The sequence below is a fragment of the Hypanus sabinus genome, chromosome 7, assembly GCF_030144855.1.
Source record: "Hypanus sabinus isolate sHypSab1 chromosome 7, sHypSab1.hap1, whole genome shotgun sequence".
In the NCBI taxonomy this organism is placed as follows: Eukaryota; Metazoa; Chordata; class Chondrichthyes; order Myliobatiformes; family Dasyatidae; genus Hypanus; species Hypanus sabinus.
Window position 1 is genome coordinate 170,706,461 of NC_082712.1, and position 24,356 is coordinate 170,730,816.

Consider the following 24,356-nt stretch of genomic DNA (forward strand, 5'->3'; position numbering starts at 1 on the left):
TTTGTGGCCACTTCATTAGATACAGGAGGTTGCTCATAAAGTGGCCACTGATTGTTTTGAAATATGTGACATCAAAATACACATGACAAGCAATTGAATCTGATTCTGATAACCGGACCACGAGTCAGCAGTTAGAGATGGGGATAAATGCTGGCTCATTCTGCAAATCCAAAGCCTGGAATGAAGACAAATTTCAGGAAAGCAGGTGAAAAGATTAAATAAAATTTCAAACTTTATTCATTCAATTTTATAAAATGTTCAATAATTTTAACTTTTGACAATTAACTTACAATTATACATATATACAGTACATTGATAAAATTAATGTTTCCTCTGAGGATCAAAGAAATACTGAATAAATATAGCGGGGTGACTCTTGTTGAACTGGGTGAGGACCTTCTTCTTCTCTTTAGCAGACAGCTGTGTGTTTTCATCAATAGTCTTAAGTAGCAGTAACAGTTCATCTCTGGTGGTCTTTCGCATGTTGCTTTCACATGCAGAAAGACTTAACCTCTCGCAGAAAGTGTGCCCTAGGAAGGAAGTTACAGAAGATGCAACATTTTCCAAAAAAAAAAATTGGGTTACATTCAAGACATTAAAATATTCTATGTCCTGTTGGATTGGAGTGTAAAAAAATTGTTATTTTCCCCCAGTTTAATCCTTCCTTCTTTGCACTTTTATGTAATCATTTATACATGTGTCGTGTTCAGTAATTTTTCTAATAATTGTAGAGCTGATTGTTTACATTTTCCACAGGCTTTTTAAGTTTCCTAAAGCAGAATGGATCTGGCTGTTTTAGGAGTTAACTTATCACTGCCACATTGTTATCTTTAGTCAGAGTATGAAGCAACTACACTTCCTTTTTTTGTTCTTATAAAACTTAGTACATGGCAGCAACCAATGTCTCATTCTTGATTTCCAAAGAACCCGTGGATCACTGTCACCAGATCCAACAACCCTAAATGGAAAATGTTGATTCAACAAGTTTGTTGTAATCAGTATTGTAGAATGTGTAAGACTCAAGTGACCAAGGTGACAGAGCACCGAGATCCACACCATTTCCTTGAACCTAGATTCTTAACAGCACACATTGCTTACTTCCCAGATGCCAACATTGCAAAACTACCTGGATATACAGAACATGTTGTGACTTTATTGTCAGTATCCACATGTCCATTCCCAACCCATCATATTCCAGATCTAATTATTTATTTAAAAGCCAGAGTGGAAATACCCTGGGATTTTTGTGCACACCTCAAGAATTAGACACCCTGTCAGGTATGCCCTGCTCTGGTATAGTTAGGTGTTCCAATATCAGCCTCAGTGATCAGTTTCTGTAGAACCAGATCAAGTTATTCCTGATCTCAATGAATCACCCAAGATGGCAGAGATCCTGTTTTCACACTAGCAATAACTGCAGGGCATTGGTGTAGAAGGAAACTGGATACCAGATGTACAAGAGTTGGTGAATTTGCAGCAAAGAACGCGAACACATTGTTTCGCTTAAAATATCCATTTGTTATGATCTTTCATTGTCACTTACTTGCACTGCACTCATCCATAGCTTTTATACTTATTCTGTATTATTATTGTTTTACCAGTTCCTTAAAGGTTGTTATAGCTTGGGGGGTGGTAATCGGGATGAGCTCCCACTACTTGTTAAATTCTCCCAATGGTATGCCTTTCAAATAGCCTTGGGAAGCTCGTGGCCCTCACATCTGGCTTAACTACAAGCTGCGGTGGATCAGTTTCCACTGACTGAAGGGAAAAAGGTGGGTTACTAGTGCCTTAAAATCCAGTCACTTCATGCTGATAGGACTCGTCAGCCACAGTTGTCAGTTCGGAGAAGGAAAACTGATCTCAAACTTCCACTGCCTTGTCGCTGTACTCTTTCACGGGGAAGGCTTCAGGAGTAAACTCTTAAGGAAAAATCCAGGGACAGAGTCACTAAAGGCAGTCCTACATTGAGTCCAACAGTGACAGACAACTCCTGCAAAGCCACTGATACCAAACTTTGTCTTTGCCATCCTTTGGATTCATCAGCTGCATGGAGAGGGGGAGCCTGCTGCATGGGCAACAGCTTGCTCTCCATATCGTACTGCCCAGGCTTGGGCATCACAGACAGCTGGGACACAACATCAATGGTCGGCCCTGACCAGGGGAGAGCCTCATGCATTGTTTACCTTATTCTAGCTCAATGCACTGTGTAATGAATTTGATTTGTATAAACAGCACTTCACTGCAACTTGGTACATCTGACAATCAACCAATAATAATAAATCTGGGTGGTATTAATTTAAATCATTTTGGTCCAAAACTGTACCTTGTGAAACTAATCCAATTTACACTGTCAGCCAGATTCATTAGAGAATACGCAAGCCATAAAGGAGAGGATGGTTTAAACAGAATCCCACAGATCTAATCAATCCAAATGTCAGCAATTCAATAGTGATAGAGAAACACGTTTTTGGGGAAACCCAGAATGCGGAAAAACCTCACTGGAGCTGGAGGGTCCTTGGCCACTTCCAGAAAACAATTCTTAAAAGGGCATTGCTATTTAGAACATATAGTACAGTACAGACCCTTTGGCCCACAATATTATGCCAAACCTTAAACCCTGCCTCCCATATACCAACCCCCACCTTAATTTCCTCCATATAGCTGTCTAGTAGTCTCTTAAGTTTCCAGTAGTGTACCTGCCTCCACAACTGACTCAGTCAGTGCATTCCACGCACCAACCACTGAGTGAAAAACCTTGCTCTAATATCCCCCATGAAATTCCCACCCCTTACCTTAACACCATGTTCTTTTATATTGAGCAGTGGTGCCCTGGGGAAGATGCGCTGGCTGTCCACTCTACCTATTCCCCTTGTATCTCATCTTGTATCCCTCTATCAGGTCTCCTCTCATCCTCTCCAAAGAGTTAACCCCTAGCTTCCTTAATCTCTGATTATAATGCATACTCTAATCCAAGCAGCATCCTGGTAAATCTCCTCTGTACCCTTTCCAATGCTTCCACATCCTTCCGATAGTGAGGCAACCAGAACTGGACACAGTACTCCAAGTGTGGCCTAACTGGAGTTGCATCGTTACCCTGCAACTCTTAAACTCTATCCTTCAACTTATGAAAGCTAACACCCCATAAGCTTTCTTAACTACCCTATCTACCTGTGAGGCAACTTTCAGGGATCAATTCACTATTTAGCCCTTAATGTTCACAGATGGGTCAACTAAAACTGCAAAGAGGAAACTGATTTGGATAAAGGTAAAATATGAGGGTTACAAAAAGTCTGAGAAAGGAAGATGTAGACTAGGCATGATCCAAGAGTCCCAACAAGCTCCAGAGGCTGAAATGCTAAATCATGCCCCTTTATTTTTAAAGCACAAGAGATCTCACACCCTTCATCAAGACTCACCCTGAAACACTGGCTGTTCCCCTCCATAGATGCTGCCTGATTTTGAGTTCCTTCCCACATTGTGTTGCCTTGATTTACTTTCCTAGCACAGCATGTAATATCAGAAAACAAACCAAACTCAATTTAAACAAAGCAAGCTCATGACTTCAAGTTTTTCAGATTATTTCCTGGGAATTCAGCAACACACAAAATTGTTGGAGGAACTCAGCAGGCCAGGCAGCATCTGAGGAAATGAATAAACAGTCAATACTTCCGGCCAAGACTCTTCTTTGGAGTGGAAAGGAAGGGGGAAGACGTCAGAATAAGAAGGGGGGGGGGGGGGGGGAGAAGGATTATAACCAGGTGATAGTTGAGACCAGATGAGGGAGAAAGTGGGTGGGTAGCAGAGGGGGGCATGAGGCAAGGTAATAGGTGGAAGAACAGGGAATGGAAAAAAGGAGGCAGGCAAAGCTCATTGCAGTGAAAGTACTTAATTAGGACCAATTATCCTAAACATTACTTCACAGATAAGCGTACACGGTTCCTTACCTGTGCTAAAGTCTGGATCCTTTCCGCACTGAATGAGCATCAACTTTTCACTCACCATTTTGTGTAAAGTCGCAGGAACCTGTACAATATTTTTAGAGTTATTCAAAGTATATGACATATACCTCTGCATTTCTCACCACAAATTCCTCCTGAACTCTCATTTTGTTTTGCCAAACGTACTAAACAATATCCCAAATTCACAAAGTTTCACCCAAACACATTGCTGTGTCCCCAAGCCAGAAGTCACTGAGCCACTGCTGGCTTCATCTAGGAAAGCCAGCATTCACAGGCCTAAGATCATGCAGACAAAAGCTCTATAATGGGTAGTCAAAACTGCCCCACACATCACCAGCCTACTTCCAAGGACATACACAAACAAGTGTCAGAAAAAAGGACAGTAACATCCTGAAGAACCCTCTCACCCCCCGCCCCCCCCCAACCTTACTCATGGACTTTATCCCACTCCCATCAGGGAGGAAGCTATGCAGTATCCATGCCAGGACCACCACTACTTTATCATTTCCTGTCAGTCACTTAGAATTCTGACAGCAACCAAGCTGGGCATCAGAAGTTAGAGAGGAAGGGATTTCACTCCGATCCACTGACTGGAAAAAGGCAGTGCTGGATCACAGCAGTTTATTTGAGCTCTGACCTGTGACCAGTGAGGTACTTGGGATTGATTTGCAAGAGCAAATTAAAGGCAGGGAAATACAATGCCCACTCAGACGATGGCCAGAGTTAGAGTGGTGAGGCTTTAGCTCTTTGGGACTTGAGGCTTCAGACAGAAAGCCAAAAAGCAAAGCTCAAGGCAAAGTGTTTTCCCCTTCCCTTCTTTATATCTGCTCAGACAGCAGAGAGGCCAAGCAGTATCCTCTTATAGGATGTGAGGAGACATCCAGTGACCCTGACGACTGCAACTGCATTCAGCTGCAGCTTCTAACAATCCACGTTAAGGAGATGGAGCTGGAACTGGAACTGGATGAACTCCAGATCATTCAGGAGGCTGAAGGGGTGATGGATAGGACAGAGGTAGTTATACCCAAGGTGTAGGGCACAGGAAACTGGATAACAGTCGGGAAGGGGAAATGAGTTGAGCAGCTAGTGCAGGTCCCCCTCAACAGGTATATCACTTTGGATACTGTTTGGGGGGGGGGGGGGGTGGAGATGACCCAAAGGAAAGTCACTGCAGTCAGGTCTCTGGCACTGTCTTCCCTCTTGAGTCAGAGGCATACTATGGTGATGGGGGAACAAGCAACAGGTTCAATGGGCAAAAAGAAAGATTCCCAGACAGTATGTTGCTTCCTGGGTGCCAGGGTCTGGAACATCTCAAATCGAGTCTTCAGCATGCTTAAGTGAGAGTGTGAACAACCACAGGTCATAGTCCACATAGGCAGAATGAATGGGTAGGACAAGTGATAAGGTTCTGCAGAGAGAGTTAGATGCTAAGTTAAGGGCAGGACCTCCAGGGATTTTATCTCAGGACTGCTACCCATGCCACCAGCTAGTGAGGACAGAACGAGAAAAATTACATCATTTAACGCGTGGCTAATGAGTTGGCGTAGGATGGAGGGGCATAAGATTTTTGGGTCATTGGGCTCCTTGCAGGGAAGGTGGGACCTGTGCAGAAAGGACAGCTTGCACCCGAACTGGAGGGGGTCTAGTATCCTAGCAGGAAATTTGTTAATGCTGCACGATGGGGGTTTAAACTGGAGTTACAGGGGATTGGGAACCAGAGTGCCAGAACAGTTAGTGGAGAGGTACTGGAGACTGATGTTGGTGAGACCTCAGACAAAGTCAAGAATTAAAAGGTTGAGCATAGTATAACTAGTGTCCTAAACTGAGTACATCTCCAAGCATTGTAGGAAAGGCAAATGGATGAGCTCTGGACCAGGATCTACACCTGGAATTATCATGTGACCATTGGTGAGACTTCGTCACATCTAAAACAGAACCTTGTAATATTGAGCTGCTAGTCCTGCCCCTCCTGCAACAGAGGGAGGAGTGGCATTACTAGTCAGTGTCACAGCAGTGCGCCATCAGGTTAGACTGGAATGTGCAACTCGTGAGGCATTATGGGTGGAACTGAGAAGGTATGACCACATTAAAGGGGGCTACATGACAGATCACTAAACAGACCTATGGATTTAGAGGAGAGTGGATGAGGGCAAGGTAGTGGATGTTGTCTACATGGACTTTAGCAAGGCATTTGACAGGGTCCTACATGGGAGTCTGGTCAGGGTTCAGTCATTTGGCATTGAGGATAAAGTGGTAAATTGTATTAGGCATTGGCTTTGTGGGAGAAGCCAGAGAGTGGTAGGAGGGGGTTACCTCCAACTGGAGGCCTGTGACTAGGAGTGCCACAGGGATCAGTGCTGGATCCTTTGTTGTTTGTCATCTATATCAATGATCTGGATGACAATGTGGTGAACTTTGTGGATGACACCAAGACTGGGGCTGTAGTGGACAGTGAGGAAGGTCATCATGGCTTGCAGAGGGATCTTGCAGAGGGCTGAAATATGGTAGATGGAATTGAATACAGACAAGTACAAGGCTTTGCACTTTGATAGGTCTTGTACAGTGAATGGTAGGGCACCAAGTGTGGTAGAACAAAGGGATCTGGGAATACAGGTCAATAATTTGTTGAAAGTGGCATCACAGGTAGGGTCATAAAGAAAGCTTTTGGCACATTGCTCTTCATTAATCAATGTTTTGAGTACAGGAGATGGGATCTTACATTGAAATTGTAGATGAAGTTGGTGAGGGTTAATTTGGAGTATGGTGTGCGGTTTTGGTCACCTACCTACAGGATGGATGTAAACAAGAGTAAATTTATGAGCATGTTGCCAGGAAAGAAAATTTACAAGCATGTCACCAGGTCTGGAGGACCCAAATTATAAGGAAAGATTGAATAGGTTGAGAGGAGATTTGACAGAGGTATACAAAATTATGAGGGGTATCGATAGGGTAAATGCAAGCAGGCTTTTCCTCCCACTGGGATTGGGCGAGACTACAACCAGAGGTCATGGCTTGAGAGTGAAAGGTGAAAAGTTTAGGGGAATACGAGGGGAAACTTCATTCAGTTGTGCAAGTGTGAAATGAGCTGCCAGCACAAGTGGTGCATGCAAACTCAATTTCAACGTTTAAGTCTGGATAGATACATGGATAGTAGGGGTATGGAGGGCTATGGTCAATGGAGTAGGCAACAAATGGTTTCAGCCCACCTAGTCCATGCAGAAGGCCATTTCTGTGCTGTACTCTGACTTCATGAACAGAAATTCCTGTGCCTAGTGTCACTGTAGGTTTTCTATGTTTCTATGGTTATGGACATACAATCAATCTAGGTAAAAACTTCACTTAACCATCTTATTTTGTACCCTTTATCTAAGTTTTTTTTTGTGCTGCATCAGATCCAGTGTAACAATTTTGTTCTCCTCTACACTTGCATACTGAAATTGACAAAAAACAATCTTGAATGGATTTCATTGTTTCTTTTAAAGAAAGGCATCATGAAGGATTGCAGGAGCACACTACAGCTGAGGACTTTTTTTTTGAGATAATGTGGAATAGGCCCTTTGAACCATGACGTCCAGCAATCCCCCAGTTTAACCCCAGACTAATGAGACAGTTTGCAATGACCAGTTAACCTGCTAACTGAAACCAGCTTTGAACTGTGGAAAGAAACTGGAGCACCAGGAGGAAATCCACGTGGTCATGGCAAGAATGTACAAGCTCCTTACAAGCAGTGGTAGGACTGCAAGGAGTTACTCACTCACCCAGATCATCATCTGTCTGCTACTTAAGTCAACCCTTAATGACTTGAATCACTTCAGGTTAAGTTCAGTTAGAATTCCCTTTTGCTCTTTGCCTGCATTAACTTCCATGTACTTTGAATTTCCAATGGGGAAATCTACTGGGAATTAAGTGATAGTTTTTTTTTTATAAATAAAGAGTTCAGCACTGTAATAGGCCCTTCTGCCCGATTATACCCATGTGACTAATTAACCTACTAATTTTAGAATGGATCTTTGAAATATGAAAGGTAACCACAACCTTTGCAAGAATCCCACATTGTCACAGGGAAAATGTACAAACTCCTTCCTGACAGTGGTGGGAACTGAATTCAGGTCACCGACACAGGACTAGCATTACACTAACACTGTGCTCCAAACTGCAGCCAAGAAACTTCAGTTGGACAGAACCTTGGCTTCTTGTGCTGCAGGCTTCAAAATCTCATGACTTTTTATTCAGAGAGCTCTCAGTGATGCCTCAAGGTGGTAGCATTCATCAAAGACCCTCACCATCGGGGACATGCCCTCTTCTCATTACTACCTTCAGGGAGGTGGTACAGGAGCATGAAGACACTCAACATTTTAGGACAGCTTCTTCCCCTCTGCCAGAGATTTGAATGGTCCATAAACATTACCTCACTATTTTGCTAAGAACAAGAGACTCTAGATGCTGGAAATCCACTGAAAATGCAGAGAAACTCAGCAGGTCAGGCATCATCTATGGAGAGGAATAAACAGTCAACGTTTCTGGTCACTCTTTCACTTCTTCCCCTAAATGCTACCTGGCCTGCTGAGTTCCTCCTGCATTTTGTGTTATTCACCACTTTTCTTTTCGCACTAATTTTTATATTATAATTCCGACTAATTTACTCATTTCACAATATATTATATATCAGTGATAATAGACTTTATTCTACTTCTGGTTCTCAGAGTGAACACAGAGCAAGGGGGAAAGGCCCATATTTCACAGGATTTGAGTGCAATGACCGAGAAGTTGAAAACTCAGGACCAGAGAAATTTACCCATGGGACTGAAGAGCTGTGGATGGTTCAGTGAATGCATAAAGTGCAGCAAATTAATGGAACCAAACACTCACTTCGCACCTCTAATCTTTGATCATTGTTTGACAAGAGGTTAGCTTAAGCTTCATGTATCTTTACAGTGTTACAAATAATTTTTAATGTCATTATTATAGCAAGAAATATGATGCCCTTCATTGACAGAACTAAATTCAAAAAAATACCAGTGAGATTAATCTGGTCTTGTTACTATAGAAAGAAACTTGCAAAGCGCTAGTCTTTCTTGACTTTAGGATGACCCAAAGTGCACTATAGCTAATAAAGTACTTGAATAAGAAATTTCTTTTGCCAGGGGGTGGTGAATCGGTGGAATCCTTTGCCACAGACGGCTGTGGAGGCCAAGTAATTGGGTATATTTAAAGCAGAGGTTGATGTGTTTTTGATTATTAAAGGAGAAAGCAGGAGAATGGGGTTGAGAGGGATAATACATCAACAACAATGGAACATCAGAGCAGACTCACGGGCTTGTATGGCCTAATTCTGCTCCTATTTTACAGTCTTGTGGCATTTCTGTTGCCATTATATTATGTACCTTAAAGACATCTTTCTGATGATCAAGTAGAAACAACACCAAGAGATCAGCTTTCCCTTTTGGTAGGTTCTTGTTAAAAACAATTGCTTTACTGAAAGTCCTTTTCATCACAATTCTATTGTTGACCTGCAGGGGGAAAAAGTCACCATCAGGAACCAAGTTGTTCTTGTGCCCATTGAGTTACAGAAAATTGAAATTCAGCCGTGCATGGTGAACCCCCCCATCCTTCCCACAACCTCTGACCTCTTGCCATCAGACAGAAGGTACTGCGACTCAAGAACTAGAACTATCAGGCTGGGTAACAGCTTCATCCCCCAGTCTGTGCGACTTTCGAGCACATTGCTGCCACCCAAGCACACATGTACACCCTGTCTGAACTCCCACTCCTTAATTCAAACACATCTTGCACTGGTCACTTTTCATCTTTCATTTCTGTTTCACATATTTATAACTGCTCATTTTATTATAATAACAGTCAGTAACATACTGTCTTACATAAACTTTTACTTCACACTGTCAATATCAATCTTTAGACCATGCCACTTGGACTTGCACTAATTTTTTGTGACTCTGCTAGATCATATTGCAACTATCTGCGGTGTGGGACTATATGTACTATGTTTTGCACTTTGGCTCCAGAGGAATTATCTTTCGTTTAGCTGTACAAGTGAATGGTTGAACGGCAATAAAACGCAAGCTTGCATTCTTATGGTATAGAATGACCTATGAGAATCATGTTAAAAGTCTAAGGAAAATCTTTGTGAAGATTACATACTCACCCCATTCTTCAGCACAATGGATGTTGGATCAGCAGCAATGGCCATGAAATGTAACAGCCTCCTCAGTTCTTCCCGATTACTGGTATTCAGAAGTTTCAGACAGAGCTGAGTGGCTTCTAATGCCTGTTCAAACTTGCCATTTACTGCAGAGAGCAACTCAGATTTAATATCACTAGCACAAGTCATGAAATTTGTTGTCTCTGCAGCAGTACAATGCAATAAACAATAGAAAACACATACAGACATCAGTTAAATAAGTAGCGCAAAAATAGAAATAAAGTAGCAAGTTAGTGTTCATAGGTTCAATGTCCATTTGGAAAATGGACAGCAGAGGGCAAGAAATTATTCCCAAATTGTGTGGAACAGCTTCTTCCCCTCTGCTATCCGATTTCTGAATGGTTTCTCACAATGAATTCATCTTGAAAGTTTGAAACATGAGCTGATGATCCAAAGACTCCATTTTTTCTCCGCAAATACCACCTGCCCAACTGAGCATCACCAGATAGTGATTTCAACACTATCTGTAGTCAACATGATCATACAGTCTGATATGAGATTCTGCAAGATCCTCTAAAATGTCTGCCAGAGAGCAAATACCGTAACTTTGTTCTATCCACAGGCGAATGAAGAAACCTTAGCGCCCCAGCTCCTACTATTGGACAGAGGTTTTGTATTTATAAAACAGCTTTTTACAGGCTACACATGCCCAACTAATTTAGAACATGGTACATTATAGCACAACAAGCCCTCTGGTCCACAATATTCTGTTGACATTTTAACCTACTGTAAGATCAATCTAACCCTTCCCTCCCACAGTGACCTCTATTTTCCTATCATCCATGTGCTCTTCTCTTAAATGCCCCTGATGTATCTGCCTCTACCACCATACCCGATGGGACATTCCATACACCTACCACAAAAATCCTACCACTAACATCCCCCTACACTTTCCTCCAATCACCTTAAAATTATGCACCCCTGTATTAGCCATTTCCACCTTGGGGCAGGGGGGGGGGTGAAGAATATCCGGCTATCCATTCAAAACATGTTTCTAGGGTGGAAGTTTACAGCTGAAGATCTAGAAACTATTAAGATATATGGTGACTAGCTAGGTTTGAAAACTTGTATGCATTGTTTGCTTGACACCATATTGTCTTCAGTGTTGGGTAATTGATAAAACTTACCCAGTGCAGTTGGCAGGACTGCCATGTTTCAAAAGTATCATGATTATTTATTTATTTTTAAAAAGACCATTCAAAAGCAAAGATTAAAAACAAGCTTTACTTGTCACATATACATCAAAACAGTGACATTTATTTATCTAGATCATATAGAAGCATAATTAGGCCATCTGGCCCATCAAGTGTACTCCATTATATCATGGCTGATCCATTACCCTCAGTCGCAATCTCCTACCTTCTCCCTGAAGCCCTGCATACCCTGACTAATCAAGAATTTATCAACCTCTGCCACAAGCAGCTGGAGGCCAGGTCAGTGGGTATATTCAAGGCCACAGATTCACCACTCTAGCTAAAAGAAATTCCTCATCGCTGATCTAAAGAGACATTCCTATATTCCAAAGCTGTTTCTTATTTATTAAGTGTGGAATTGGCCCTTCAAGTCACACCGCCCAGAAACCCACAAATCTACTGCAGCCTAATCACAGGACAATTTACAGTGACCAATTAACCCACCAACTGGGACATCTTTGGACTGTGGGAGGAAACCAGAGCACCCAGAGGAAATCCACACAGTCACAGGGAAGAACTTTTAAGTCACAGATGTGCTGGAGGCAGTCCATAAGTGTTGGTTACACTTCCGGTGCCAACATAACATGCCCACAACTTACTAACCCTAACTCGTACACATCTGGAATGTGGAAATAAAGCAGAGCATCTGGAAGAAACCCATGGAGAACAATCTCCTTGATCAGGTATTGAACCCCAATTGCTGGCATTGAAGCATTGCTCTGACCAGTCTCAGTTGACTATTTTGCTGAATACAAGCAACCTTCATGGTGTAAGTGCCCAGGTTCACTGGTGCATCAGGCTATATTTTTCCACAGGGACTGTAATTCACCCTCAAGCCTTCTCGGAAATGGAATGCAAGGTCACTGCAGCAAGCAAAACTGCTAGAAACCTAAAACAATGCTGGAAGAATTCAGCACCTCCAGTTAAATGTTGATTAGCATCTCATCACCATCCAGCTACCTTGGTTCAAAGCAAAATTTTCAAAGTACATGTCACCATACAACCAAGTTTCATTTTCTTGCAGGTATTCACAGTAGATAAGAAATAGAATCAAGAAAAAGCTTCAAAGACTGACAGCCAATGTGCAAAAGATGACAAACTGTGCAAATACAAAAAACAAACATTGAGAACACAAGTTGTGGAGTCCTTGAAAGCAAGCCCATAAATCTTGAAGGGTCTCAGCCTGAAAGGTCAAATGTACTCGTTTCCATCGATGCTGCCTGGCCTACTAAGTTCCTCCAGCATTTTGTGTGTTGCCATAGATTGTGGAATCAGTTCAGTGTTGATGTAAGTGAAGTTATCCTCACTGGTCAGGAGCTTGATAGTTGAAGGGTAATAATGGCTCCTGAACCTGGTGGTGAGACCCAAGATTTACTCCATTCCCAATGGCAGCAAGAGGGCAGAATGGCCTGGAAGATGGGGGTCCTTGATGCATGTCCCTCAAAATGCCAGCCTAATAACATTTTGAAGTCCAACCCAAAGATACTAGATGCTAGTAAAAGCTCAACTAGTTACAATTTTGACCAATCCCCGAATAAACATGAGATGTCACATATTCAGAGGAACAAGCCTTTGCTCCAAAAAAAAAGTCCAGTTCCCTCACCAACACCAGTGACAAACTACAAATAATCCCCAATCATCTTTGAGTCACATTTTAAACCAATTGCTGCCTTCGAAAACTAAGTTTTAAAGACTACACTTTGGGCATTCGCAAGCAATTCAGTTAATTATAAACTTCTGGTGTTTAGAATCCTACTCTAGCGTAGAATTGTTTCGAAAGAACAAGAACCAGCATCTTCAAATTATGCATTTTAAAACTGACAGTATCCAACATTTTTCTGAGCTTTTAATATTATTAAAAGTCGTTTTTAAAAAATGCAATTAAACAAGTTATTTTTGGTGTAATTAGCTTCCTACCAGAGCAGCCATATGGTTAACAAAACCAATTTAGGCCAATTACATTAAGGATCAGCCCAATTTGCCATATACACTTACATGTACTGGGAGTTTGCTGTTGTGGCATGTTGATCAACTATCCTTGAGTTAAAACACAACACCATAAGATATAGGAGCAGAATTAGGCTATTTGGCCCATCGAATCTGTTCCAACATTCGTCATGGCTGCTCCATTCTCCTGGTTTCTCCCTCTATCCCTTCATGCCCTGACCAATCAAGAATCTAAAAGTCTCTGCCTTAAATATACATAAAGCCTTGGCCTCCACAGCTGCCTGTGCCAACAAATTCCACAGATTCACCACTCTTTGGCTAAAGAAATTACTCACTTCTATTCTAAAAAGATGCATGCCACTCTATTCTGATGCTGTATCCTCTGGTCCTAGACTCTCCCACTATAGGAAACATCCTCTCCACATCTACGTGTCCTTTCAACACATGATGGGTCATCTCTCATTCTTCAAAATTTCGCTGAATACAGGCCCAGAGCCAGCAAATACTTCATATGTCGAGCCATTTAATCCTGGAATCATTTTCATGAACCTCCTCTGAATCCTTTCCAGTTTTAACACATCCTTTTTAGGATAAGGGGCCCAAAACTGCTCACAATACTCCAAGTGAGGACTCAAGTGTCTTATAAAATCTCAACATTACATTCTTGACTTTGTATTCTAGTCCTCTGAAATGAATGCTAACATTGCATTTGCCTTCACCTTCCTCTAAAATGTTTCATCACTGACACCCTCTAGGAGCAAAAGGGCATCTAATCCTTAAACCATTTAAATAAAACATACTGCATTCAAACAAGGGTGAACAAAATACTAGTGACAGTGGCTTCATTGGAACAAGAAAGACAACACTTCATTATTGGCCAACTTGGCTCCAGAACTGATCATCTTTGTTTCAGCTATACATTATGTAAATACTTTCATGTCAAAAGGGAGATTAAAAAGAGCAAGAAGAGTTGTCTTTTAGTTTGGAACAATTACAGCCATTGAAAAGAAACTTAAATAATGGTTAGATTGTGTTCTGGAGATGAACTGGGAAACGGAGTAAAAACTATTACCATGCTGAAGGGGTGGAACTTGAATTGATGCAAAAAATCTTATATTCATAGGACATTCAAGCAGTTCTTAAACAATCACTAATAGAGACCAGAAGTACCAAATTGCACACCAACATCACAAATGACACTTTGGGAAAAACAACGTAGGCCAGGAAAGTTCAGCCTTTCTTTAAATACTGCTTTAATGTCATTGGTAAACAGACAGATTTGATTTAAATTGTTCAGTTATAAAATTATAGAATGCTACACAAGTTCTTTGGCCAACTAGTCCATGATCAATCATTAATCTGCCTAGTCCCAATGATCTGCACTGGGACCATAGCTCTCCATACTATTCCCATCCATGTACCTATTCAAGCTGCTCTTAAATGTTCCACCACTTCTGCTAGCAGCTTGTTCCACACTCCCATCCTTTGAGTGAAGTTCCCTCTTAAATATTTCACCCCTGACCAATGACCTCCAGTTCTAGTTTCACCCAGCCTGAGTGAAAAAGCCTGTTTGCATTCATCCCATCTATACCCTTCAATTTTGTATACATTCATCAAATCTCTCCTCATACTTACACCTCAGGGAATAAAGTGATAACCTATTCAACCTTTCCCTATAATTCAGGTCCTCAAGTCCCAGCAACATGCAGGTAAATTTACTCCGGATTTGTTCAACCTTACTGATATCTTTCTTGTAGGTAGGGAACCAAAACTGCTAATAATACTTCAAATTTAGCCTTAGCAATGTCCCATAGAATCTCTGCATATTATCCTAACCCCTGTACTCAATATTCTGACTTTGACAGAAAAAGCCAATGTTTATTGCGTTTATGTGTTGGATATTTAATCTAGATTACATGTTCAAATCTCCAGCATACAAGTATTACCAGCCGGACAAAGCTAAAAGATGATATTGGAGGCAAATTGAAGAACTTTAAAAATATTCCTTGACAAAAATGGAATACCATTTCCAGAATACACACAATAATCTAGTTGTCAATATTGGAGGCACGATTAGCTGATGACAAAAAAAAAGAATGGGAAGTTTTGCAAGTGAGGAATGTTCACATTGATAAGCTGATAAACTGTTCAAAATAAAGGCAAGTAGAATTAAATCTTGATAACTAAGGATCCATGGGGAGGGGGAGTGGTGAGGTGGGAAGGATATGGAAGGGTGTCAAATTATTAATAGTGCGATGGACAAGCCATTAGAACCTGCAGTGAGCAGTAGGACACCGAGGAGTGTGGTAGAAGAGGGATCTGGGAATACAGGTCCACAATTGCTTGAGCTGAGTCACGATAGATAGGGTGTAAAGAGCACTTCTGGCACATTGACCTTTATAAATCAGAGTACGAGTGTAAGAGCTGGGACGTCATGCTGAAGTTGTGCAAGACCCTGGCCAGATTTGGAGTGTGTATCTTTCTGGTCACAGGAAAGTTATCAATAAGATTGAAAGGGAGGGGTATGGACGGCCACAGTCCAAGTGTGGATCGATGAACTAGGCAGAATAATGGTTTGGCATGGACTAGATAAGCTGAAGGGCCTACTATGGAATTTTGTCCTCAATGTCAACATACTGTTTAACCATTGAGACCATAAGTGCAAAATTAGGTCATTCGGCTCATCAAGTCTATCCTGCTATTAACCTCCCCAGTACATTTGGACTGCGGAGGAAATCAGAGGACCCAGAGAAGACCCATGCATTTTATGGGAGGGAGGTACAGAGACTCCTTACAGAAGGGCACCAGAATTTAAATCCAAACTCTTGAACACCCCAAGCTGTAATAGTGTCACGCCAACCACTACATTACCATGGTCAACTCCAAACTCCTCTCTCCATAACCTTTGACACCCTTACTAATCAAGAACCTATCAGCCTCTGCTTTAAATATACCCAAGGACATAGCCTCCATAGCCGTCTGTGTCAATGAATTCCGCAGATTTACCATCCACTGGCTAAAAAAATTCCTAATCTCTGTTCTAAAGGGATGGCCCTCTATTGAGGCTGTGATGCATCATCTTAGACTTCCCCACTAAAGGAAACATCCTCCCCACTAAAGGAAACATCCTCCCCATGTCCACTGAGCCTTTCAATATTCCAGGTTTCACTAAGAAATGCCTCATTTTTCTCAACTCCAGTGGGTACAGGCCCAGAGCTATCAGATACTCATTAATCCTTTCATTCCCAGGATTATTCTTGAAAACCTCCTCTGGAGGCTCTCCGATGCCAGCACATTCTTTCTTAGACAAGGATCTTAAACATGTTCAGAATACTCTGTGCGGTCTGACCAATGCCTTATAAAGCCTCAGCATTACGTCCTTAATCAGGAGGATGAATAAAACAGTAAGATTCATTAAAATCAAAAATCAAAGCATTGGTTCCTATTGGAACAAGGCATACATTAAATTCACAAATCAAATTGCAGCAAATCCAGTTAAGAGTCAGAACAGCGCTGCACAGAAACATGCCCTTCAGCCCTTCTAGTTCATGCTGAACCATTTATCTGCCTAATCCCATTGGCCTACATCAGTCAATACCCTCCAATCCACGCACAGTTCCTAGCCAACCTTCTCTTAAATGTTGAAATCGAATCTGCATTCACTACTTGTACTGGCAGCTTGTTCCACATTCTCACCACTGAGTGAAACATTTCATCTTTAACCCATGACCTTTAGTTGTAGTCTCACTCAACCTCAGCAGAAAAACCTGCTTGCAAAGTCCTAACCTAGTAGCCTTTCAGGTCTTCAAGTAATGTCAACATCCTTGTACAAACAAGGTGACAAATTTATGTCAAAACAATATGCAGGACATTAAATCATTAATGTCCTTTACAAGATTCCCAGTTACCAGTTTAACACATACATCTCCTTATCTACACCATTCCAGCTGACTTCCAAATGCCCTCTGTGTTTGAACAAAATGTTGAGTTTACCTAGCAAATAAGAGTGGAGAAATAAATACTGGTCCTGTCTAATGATACCAAACTTAAGAACATTAACAAAAATGTCAAGCTTGTTACAGTGAGGACAAACCCAAATCTTTAACTGAGTAAAATCTACTTGAACATTTTAACAATGTTGAGTGAGATAGTGATAATAGAAAAGCAGATAAATACTGCGATTATTTCTAAAGGCCGATTGAGACTGGGGAGTCAAGATTATCAACTATACTGCAAAGACATAAGAGTTGAAGATATCTTAATGGCTGGATAAAATATTTAAGAATATCAAATCTTGGGGGTGACTGGCTTACAAACAGAACGTATTATTGAACAAAATAGTACCAGGGCATTTTCCAAATATAATGTTTCTCACTGTGGTCAAGATATAGTGTCGAATCATTCTAATTCAGCACAGACAAATCATATGCAAAACAGTAAAGCAGATCCTACTTTAGAAATTGTCAGGGGTTCCCAACATTTTTGTGCCATTGACCCCTACCATTAACCAAGGGGTCCTTGGACCCCAGGTTGCAAACTCTTGCTCTAAATGCTGCAATATTATACCAAATTGAGTTTATTTTGGAATATTGCCAATGGAGAGGAATGAAGAGTCACCATTTCAGCTGAGACTTTTCAAGACTGGTGAGAGTCTTGAACAAGCTGCCAGTGGAAGTGGTGGATGCAGGTTCAATTAATCACTTTTATTGTCATTTCAACCATAACTGCTATGTAGAGTACATAGTAAAAATTATAACTTTTTCCAGGCACCATGGTGTTACATGACAGTACAAAAAAACTAGACTGAACTACGTAAAAAACAAAAAGCTACACTAGACTACAGACCTACCCAGGACTGCAACATTTGAGAAATTTGGATAAGTAAATGGATGGGAGGGATATGATGGGCAATGGCAAGAACTAGGCAGACTAGATGCTGATCACTACTAGTTATATGACCCATTTCCGATATTCACACCTGCCATTCTTTGTTCTTGTACCAAAATGATCACTCAGAACAAACTAAAACATTCATTTTTCTGCAAGTTACATTCACAAATATTTCATGCCAGATCTCTACAGTTTCAACATACACAAGATTCTGCAGATGCTGGAAATCCTGAGCCATACAATGTTGGAGGTACTCAAATAAGGCAGCCCCTATGAAGTGAAACAGTTGAGACCAAACTCACAGAAGAAACAACTCATTCTGTCTGGATAGCCTCCAGCCTGATGGCATGGATTTCACCCTTCTCCTGTCTCTTTCCATTCCCCATTCTGAGAATCCTCACCCACCTGTCACCTCCCTCTGGTTCCCTTCTTCCTTTTCTTCCACTGTCCTGCCTTACCAGGTTCTTCCTCCAGCGTTCATCTCATCCACCTATCCCCTCCCAACTTCATCCCCTTCTCCCACCTTCCCCTCACTTGGTCTCACTCATTACCTGTCACCTTCTACTACTCCCCCTTCCTTTCCAGTCCTGATGAGTTACAGCTCAAAGCAATCTGTTTATTCCTCTCCATCGATCCTACCTGATCTGCTGAGTTCCTGTACTATTGCTCTATAGCCCTGGACTTGGTTCAGACAAGATTAGCAGTTCAGATATGGAAGACATGGGTAGCATAGCAGTAAGCACAACCTTTAGTACTGGCTGCAAGATTGGGGTTCAATTCCCACCGCCGTCTGCGAGGAGTTTGTACAATCTCATGACTGCATGTGTTTCCTCCAGCATGCCAAAGTTAGGGTTAATGAGCGGTGGGCATGCTATGTCGGCTTTGGATATGGGGCAACACCTGAAAGCTGTCCAACACAACCCTTGCTGATTTGATGCCACATAAATTGATGCATTTCACTGTTACAATGCACCTGACAAAGAGAACTAATCTTTATCCGATTTCTCCATCCATTCCACAGTTCATTGTTTTACTCACAGGTGGAGCAAAACTAATCGCATTTAAAATCTTGTCAATCATAATTTATCTTTCCAAGTAACTACCAAAATATCACTTTCAGATTATTGGGATAAACTAACTTCATTCCCCTTGTGATTTGAGAGTTTTGTTCACTACACAAATCACTTCATATTCCTTTGTAAGAGATTAATTATTTTTATTAACACACTGGAGATGCTCACGTCATGCAAGTTCTGGGGTGGGGTGCGGAGAACGTTTCCCCCGACTCAACTGATGGTTCTTCATTACCTTAAGAAATAAAGTTTAAGGATACACTTGGGCCACCACAGCAGCACAGCTGTGAGCTCAACATTACAGCTCAGGGCATTGAAATTCAGAGACAATTCTGATGCCATCTATAAGAAACTTGTATATCCTCTCCATGAGCACATGGGTTTCCTTCCACATTCCACAGGCATGCTAGTTAGTAGGTTAACTTGTCATTGTAAATTATCCTGTGATTAGGACAAGGTTAAATTGGTGGATTGCAGGGCAGCACAGCTCGAAGGGCGTGTTCTAGCTGCACCTTTTTAAAAAATACACACACACCTCACTAGGTCATAACATGGGAACTTATGCAGTCTGATATGTCCATCATAACTGAGTCCTTTCAGAACTACTTGCAAATTTAAGCGCTTTGCATTTATATAGTGCAAAGATACTGATGTTTTTTATAACACAAAATGCTGGAGGAAGTCAGGTCAGACAGCATCTATGGAGGGGAATATATTGCAATTGATTTACTTATTTATTATTTTTTCTCTTCTGTCTTGTGTATTACATTGAACTGCTGCTGCCAAGTTAACAAATTTCATGTCACACGCGGATGATAATAAACCTGATTCTGAGTTATCACTTCGGGATGAGACCTTTCAGGACCTGAAAGGGTGACTTCTCTCCATTGATGCTGCTTGACTTGCTGAGTTCTTCTAGCATTTTACAAATCCTCCTCCAATTTCCAACATCTGTAGAATCTTGTGTTTATGATTGCTGGACTTTTAAAAATGGCAATTATAGGACAGTACTTGGCTCACTTCTCTCCCACTCTTATTTATCCACTCCATGCAGCAACAGTACATTGATTTAATCACAAGACGGGCTGCAGGTAAGGGGAGGAGTGAAAACAGTTGATTAAGAATTAAAAACAATTCAGTTCAAATCCTAGAAGTACGTATGGAAAGGATTGAGGATGCTTTCACTTACAGTTCATCATAAATTATCAAAGCACGTACATGCCACCATATACCACCAAGATTCATTTTCTTGCAGGCATTCACAGTAGATACAAAGAAATACAATGGAGTCACTGAAAACTACACAAAGACAAGCCAATGTGCCAAAGACAAACTGCAAGAACAAAACAATCAAATACTAATGAATAAACAGAGAACATCAGCTGTAGAGTCCTTGAAAGATGTTATAAAGCGAGTCTATAGGTGTGGAATCAGTTCTGTGTCAAGGTGAATGAAGTTGTCCATGCTGGTTCAGAAGTCTGACAATCAAAGGGAAATAACTGACCAGAACTGGGTGAGTCGGAGGTTTAAATATACAAACATCTCCCCAGTAAGCGGGTAGACTGTGGAACTCACTGCTACAAGGAACCGTAGCAAAGCAATGATGCATGAAGGTGAAGCCAGATAAACAAGGGAAAATTGCATTGAGAACATCTTATGCATTTGGCAAAAAAATGTGGGACGTTGACAGATTAAACAGCACCAGTGTAAACCACAAGTGGTTCCATTAGGTTGTTATAGCCTGGGTTGGTAAGCTCCCACTACCTATTAAATACTCCCAATGGCATGCTCCTCAAATAGCCTCTGACAACCAAGACCAACTCCTGCCCTTCACCTATGGCTTAGCTACCAAGACTGGCAGAACCTTGTCTACCAACAGAAGGGGCAAAGGTGGGTTACCAGCACCTCAGAACCAGTCACTTCAGGCATATGGAGCTCCTCAGCTATGGTTGGCAACTCACCGAGACGGAAAACTGATCTCAAACCCCCGCTGCCTTACAGCTATAACCACTCACGGGGAACAATTTAGGAGTAAGCCCCATGGAGCTGGAATCCCTGAGGCAGTCAATGCTGACTGGCAACTCCTACACCACCACTGGTGCCAAGCTATCAATCTGCTTTCCCTTTGGATTCATCAATAGGGGGGCGACCTGCTGGATTGGCAACAGCTTGTTCTCCACATTGTACCGCACTGACTTGTGCTTCACGTGGACAGCTGCGATGCAATATCCATGGTTGACCCTGACCAGCAGACAGCCTCAAGTCTAAACCAGTTGCTCCAGCTCACCCATAGTGAAACCAAATTCTGTGCTAACAATTTCTTATTATAAAAGGTTTGACATTAAAAAATTGTTAATCAGTTACATAGTCACAGAACATTACAGCACAGAAACAAGCCCTTCGGACCTTCTCATCCATGCTGAACTATTAATCGGTCTAGTCTCATCAACCTGCACCTAGACCATAACCCTTCATGTACTATACCTATCCAAAATTCTCATAACTGTTGAAATCAAACACCTTCTGCTGGCAGCTTGTTTCACACTCAATGAAGGTCTCCCTCATATTCCCCTTAAACATTTCACCTTTAACCCATGACCTCTAATACTTTCACCAAAACTCAAAAAGCTTGCTTACATTTACTCTATCTATACCCTTCAATTTTGTATATCTCCATCAAAACTCCACTCATTCTCCTACTCTTGACAGAATAAAGTCCAAACCTATTCAATATTTCCCCACAACTCAGGTCCTCAAGTCTAGAAATCTATACATCTACATCAAGCCCACATCTGTACTGAAGGACCGTAACATCACATGCCAAGTGTGCCTACGTCTATCTTGCAACTATTTCAAACATTTGTGACATTGAAATGCAAATACAAGATGTCAAATTCCAGGATGAATGTGAGCTGATTATATTTAATGTTGGTCGATACAGTTGTTCCCCTGTTGCAAGAGAACAAAGGGAGAACGAGTAACAGTCAGTGCACTGATAATGTTTTGGACTAAGGAACCAGTTCACCCAGTACGCCAGAGGCGGAGTGAGAGAACTGCTCTCCGCAACTCTGGACTTTTCATTCAACTTTCACTAACTTACTGAGACTTGGTAATAACTCAGCTGTGGGTGAATAACAGGAGCTGTCCCAAAGGGCACAAAAGGATTTATTATCCAGCCCCAGCAGTTCGCCAAGTGTTTGGTTTAGATAGAATCTCATGCATAGAACAACCTCCGAGACTCAGTGGAACCGACCAACGCACCAGGGCAGCCAGCAGCATGTCCAACATACTTCCTCAGTTGCACAAATGCCTCTACAGCGGACATAATGAAATGATTCAAATTGTTTTCCATTGCATTTTCCAGATTTCCAACCCGCAGGCCAACAGTGCACAATTCTGGGATAACTCTGGCTGATGAGAGTGGTTTAACAAAAAATCAAACTAGAGGTAGTTTCTTCTGTACAAATGGTTGACAATTTTCAGGGTATTATACAAAAGTATGCATAGTAGATCAATGTAGGCAGGTATGTCTTGTGTCGACTATTGATCACATTTAAAAACTGCTGCTGCTCTTTCCTATTGTTTACTTTCCCTGATTAGATTGTGTGCAAGACAGGAGTTGGAGGTCTGATGTTGCTGTCACTACCCCCCCCCCCCCCACACCCAGGAAAGGACGAATCTCAGTTGTAACCAACATACATACTTAGATAAAAAACCTTTGGTTGGGCTTACATGCCATGACACCCATTTCCTGTTCTGGGCACTTTGGTGGGCTGGGGGGGGGGGTGGTGGGTACAAGAGGAATGAGGTGGAAAGTACTTACTCTTGGCTCTTACCTCATGCACTCTTAGCTAAATATCTGTTTGTTGATATATAGTTTCAGTTTGTGTAACTTGGGACACTTAAATATTTGGTCAATTTCCTTTTTACTGTTTGTAAATGAGTAGTATGCTTATTTGTAGTCATTGTTTTCTGTCTCAATCACCAAACCTGTGAACCTGCTTCTACATTACACTTAATCACAAGGATTTTGTTTCGAACATTCTAATCCAATTAATTTGTGTACTATAATCACCATTGTGATGTAGCAAAAGCATCAGCTAATTTATGTCCCTATACCTCCTCTTACCACCATTCAGGGCCCCAAACAGTCCTCCCAGGTGAGGCAACACTTCACTTGAGTCTGTTGGGGGTCATCTATTGCATCCGGTACTCCTGGTGCGGCCGCCTCTACATCGGAAAGACTCAACGCAGATTGGGGGACCGCTTCATCGAGCACCTCCCCTCCATCCGCCACAACAGACAGGGTCTCCCGGTTGCCACCCACTTCAACTCTGCTCCACATTCCCATTTGGATATGACCATACATGGCCTCCTCTACTGCCATGATGAGGCCAAACTCAGGTTGGAGGAGCAACACCTCATACCATCTGGGTAGTCTCCAACCCCTTGGCATGAACACTGAATTCTCCAACTTCTGTTAATTCCCTTCCCCCGCCTCCTCCAGCTGCCTATCACCTCTCTCATGATTCTGCCTTCCACTACAGTGCTTTCCCCTTGCATTCCTTCACCTTTCCTGTAACCCCTCCCTAACCCCTTGAACTTTCCTCTGATTGGTTTTTCACCTAGCACCTACCAGCCTTCTCCTTCCCACCCTCCCCCCACCTTTATAGGGCCCCTGCCCCCTCCCTCCGCAGTCCTGATAAAGGGTCTCAGCCCAAAACATTGACTGCTTGTTTCCACGGATGCTGCCCGACCTGCTGAGTTCCTCCAGCTTGTTGTACATATTGCATGACCCCAGCATCTGCAGTGTACTTTGTGTATAGCTAATTTATAGAGACAGCTCCTACATCCAAAGAGCATCAGAGATTATGAGAAGGCAGGAAATGGGGTTGAGAGGGATAATAAATCAGCCACAATGGAATGGTGGAGCAGACTTGATGGGCTGAATGGCCTAATTCTGCTATGTCTTTTTGACATCAAAACTGGTGACAGTAATTGATGAGCAAAAGAAAAACAGATGGTGAAAATCCAAAAAACTGAAAGTGCACATAATACTCTGGAGGTCAGACAT

The 24,356-nt window shown here is 41.9% G+C and overlaps 1 protein-coding gene across 4 annotated transcripts in view; it reads right to left on the reverse strand.

The window, feature by feature from the left end:
• Positions 1-209: 209 nt before the first annotated feature.
• Positions 210-24,356, reverse strand: part of depdc7a (DEP domain containing 7, paralog a) — a 56,655-nt gene continuing 32,508 nt past the window's right edge. For all 4 annotated transcript variants that reach the window (XM_059976098.1, XM_059976099.1, XM_059976100.1 and 1 more), the window contains exons 6-9: positions 10,123-10,265; positions 9,344-9,469; positions 3,945-4,023; positions 210-530 (exon numbers count right to left, since the gene is read on the reverse strand). In XM_059976098.1, coding sequence (XP_059832081.1) covers positions 322-530; positions 3,945-4,023; positions 9,344-9,469; positions 10,123-10,265 — 557 coding nt within the window. In that variant the 3' untranslated portion in view covers positions 210-321. The remainder of the gene's footprint in view (positions 531-3,944; positions 4,024-9,343; positions 9,470-10,122; positions 10,266-24,356) is intronic.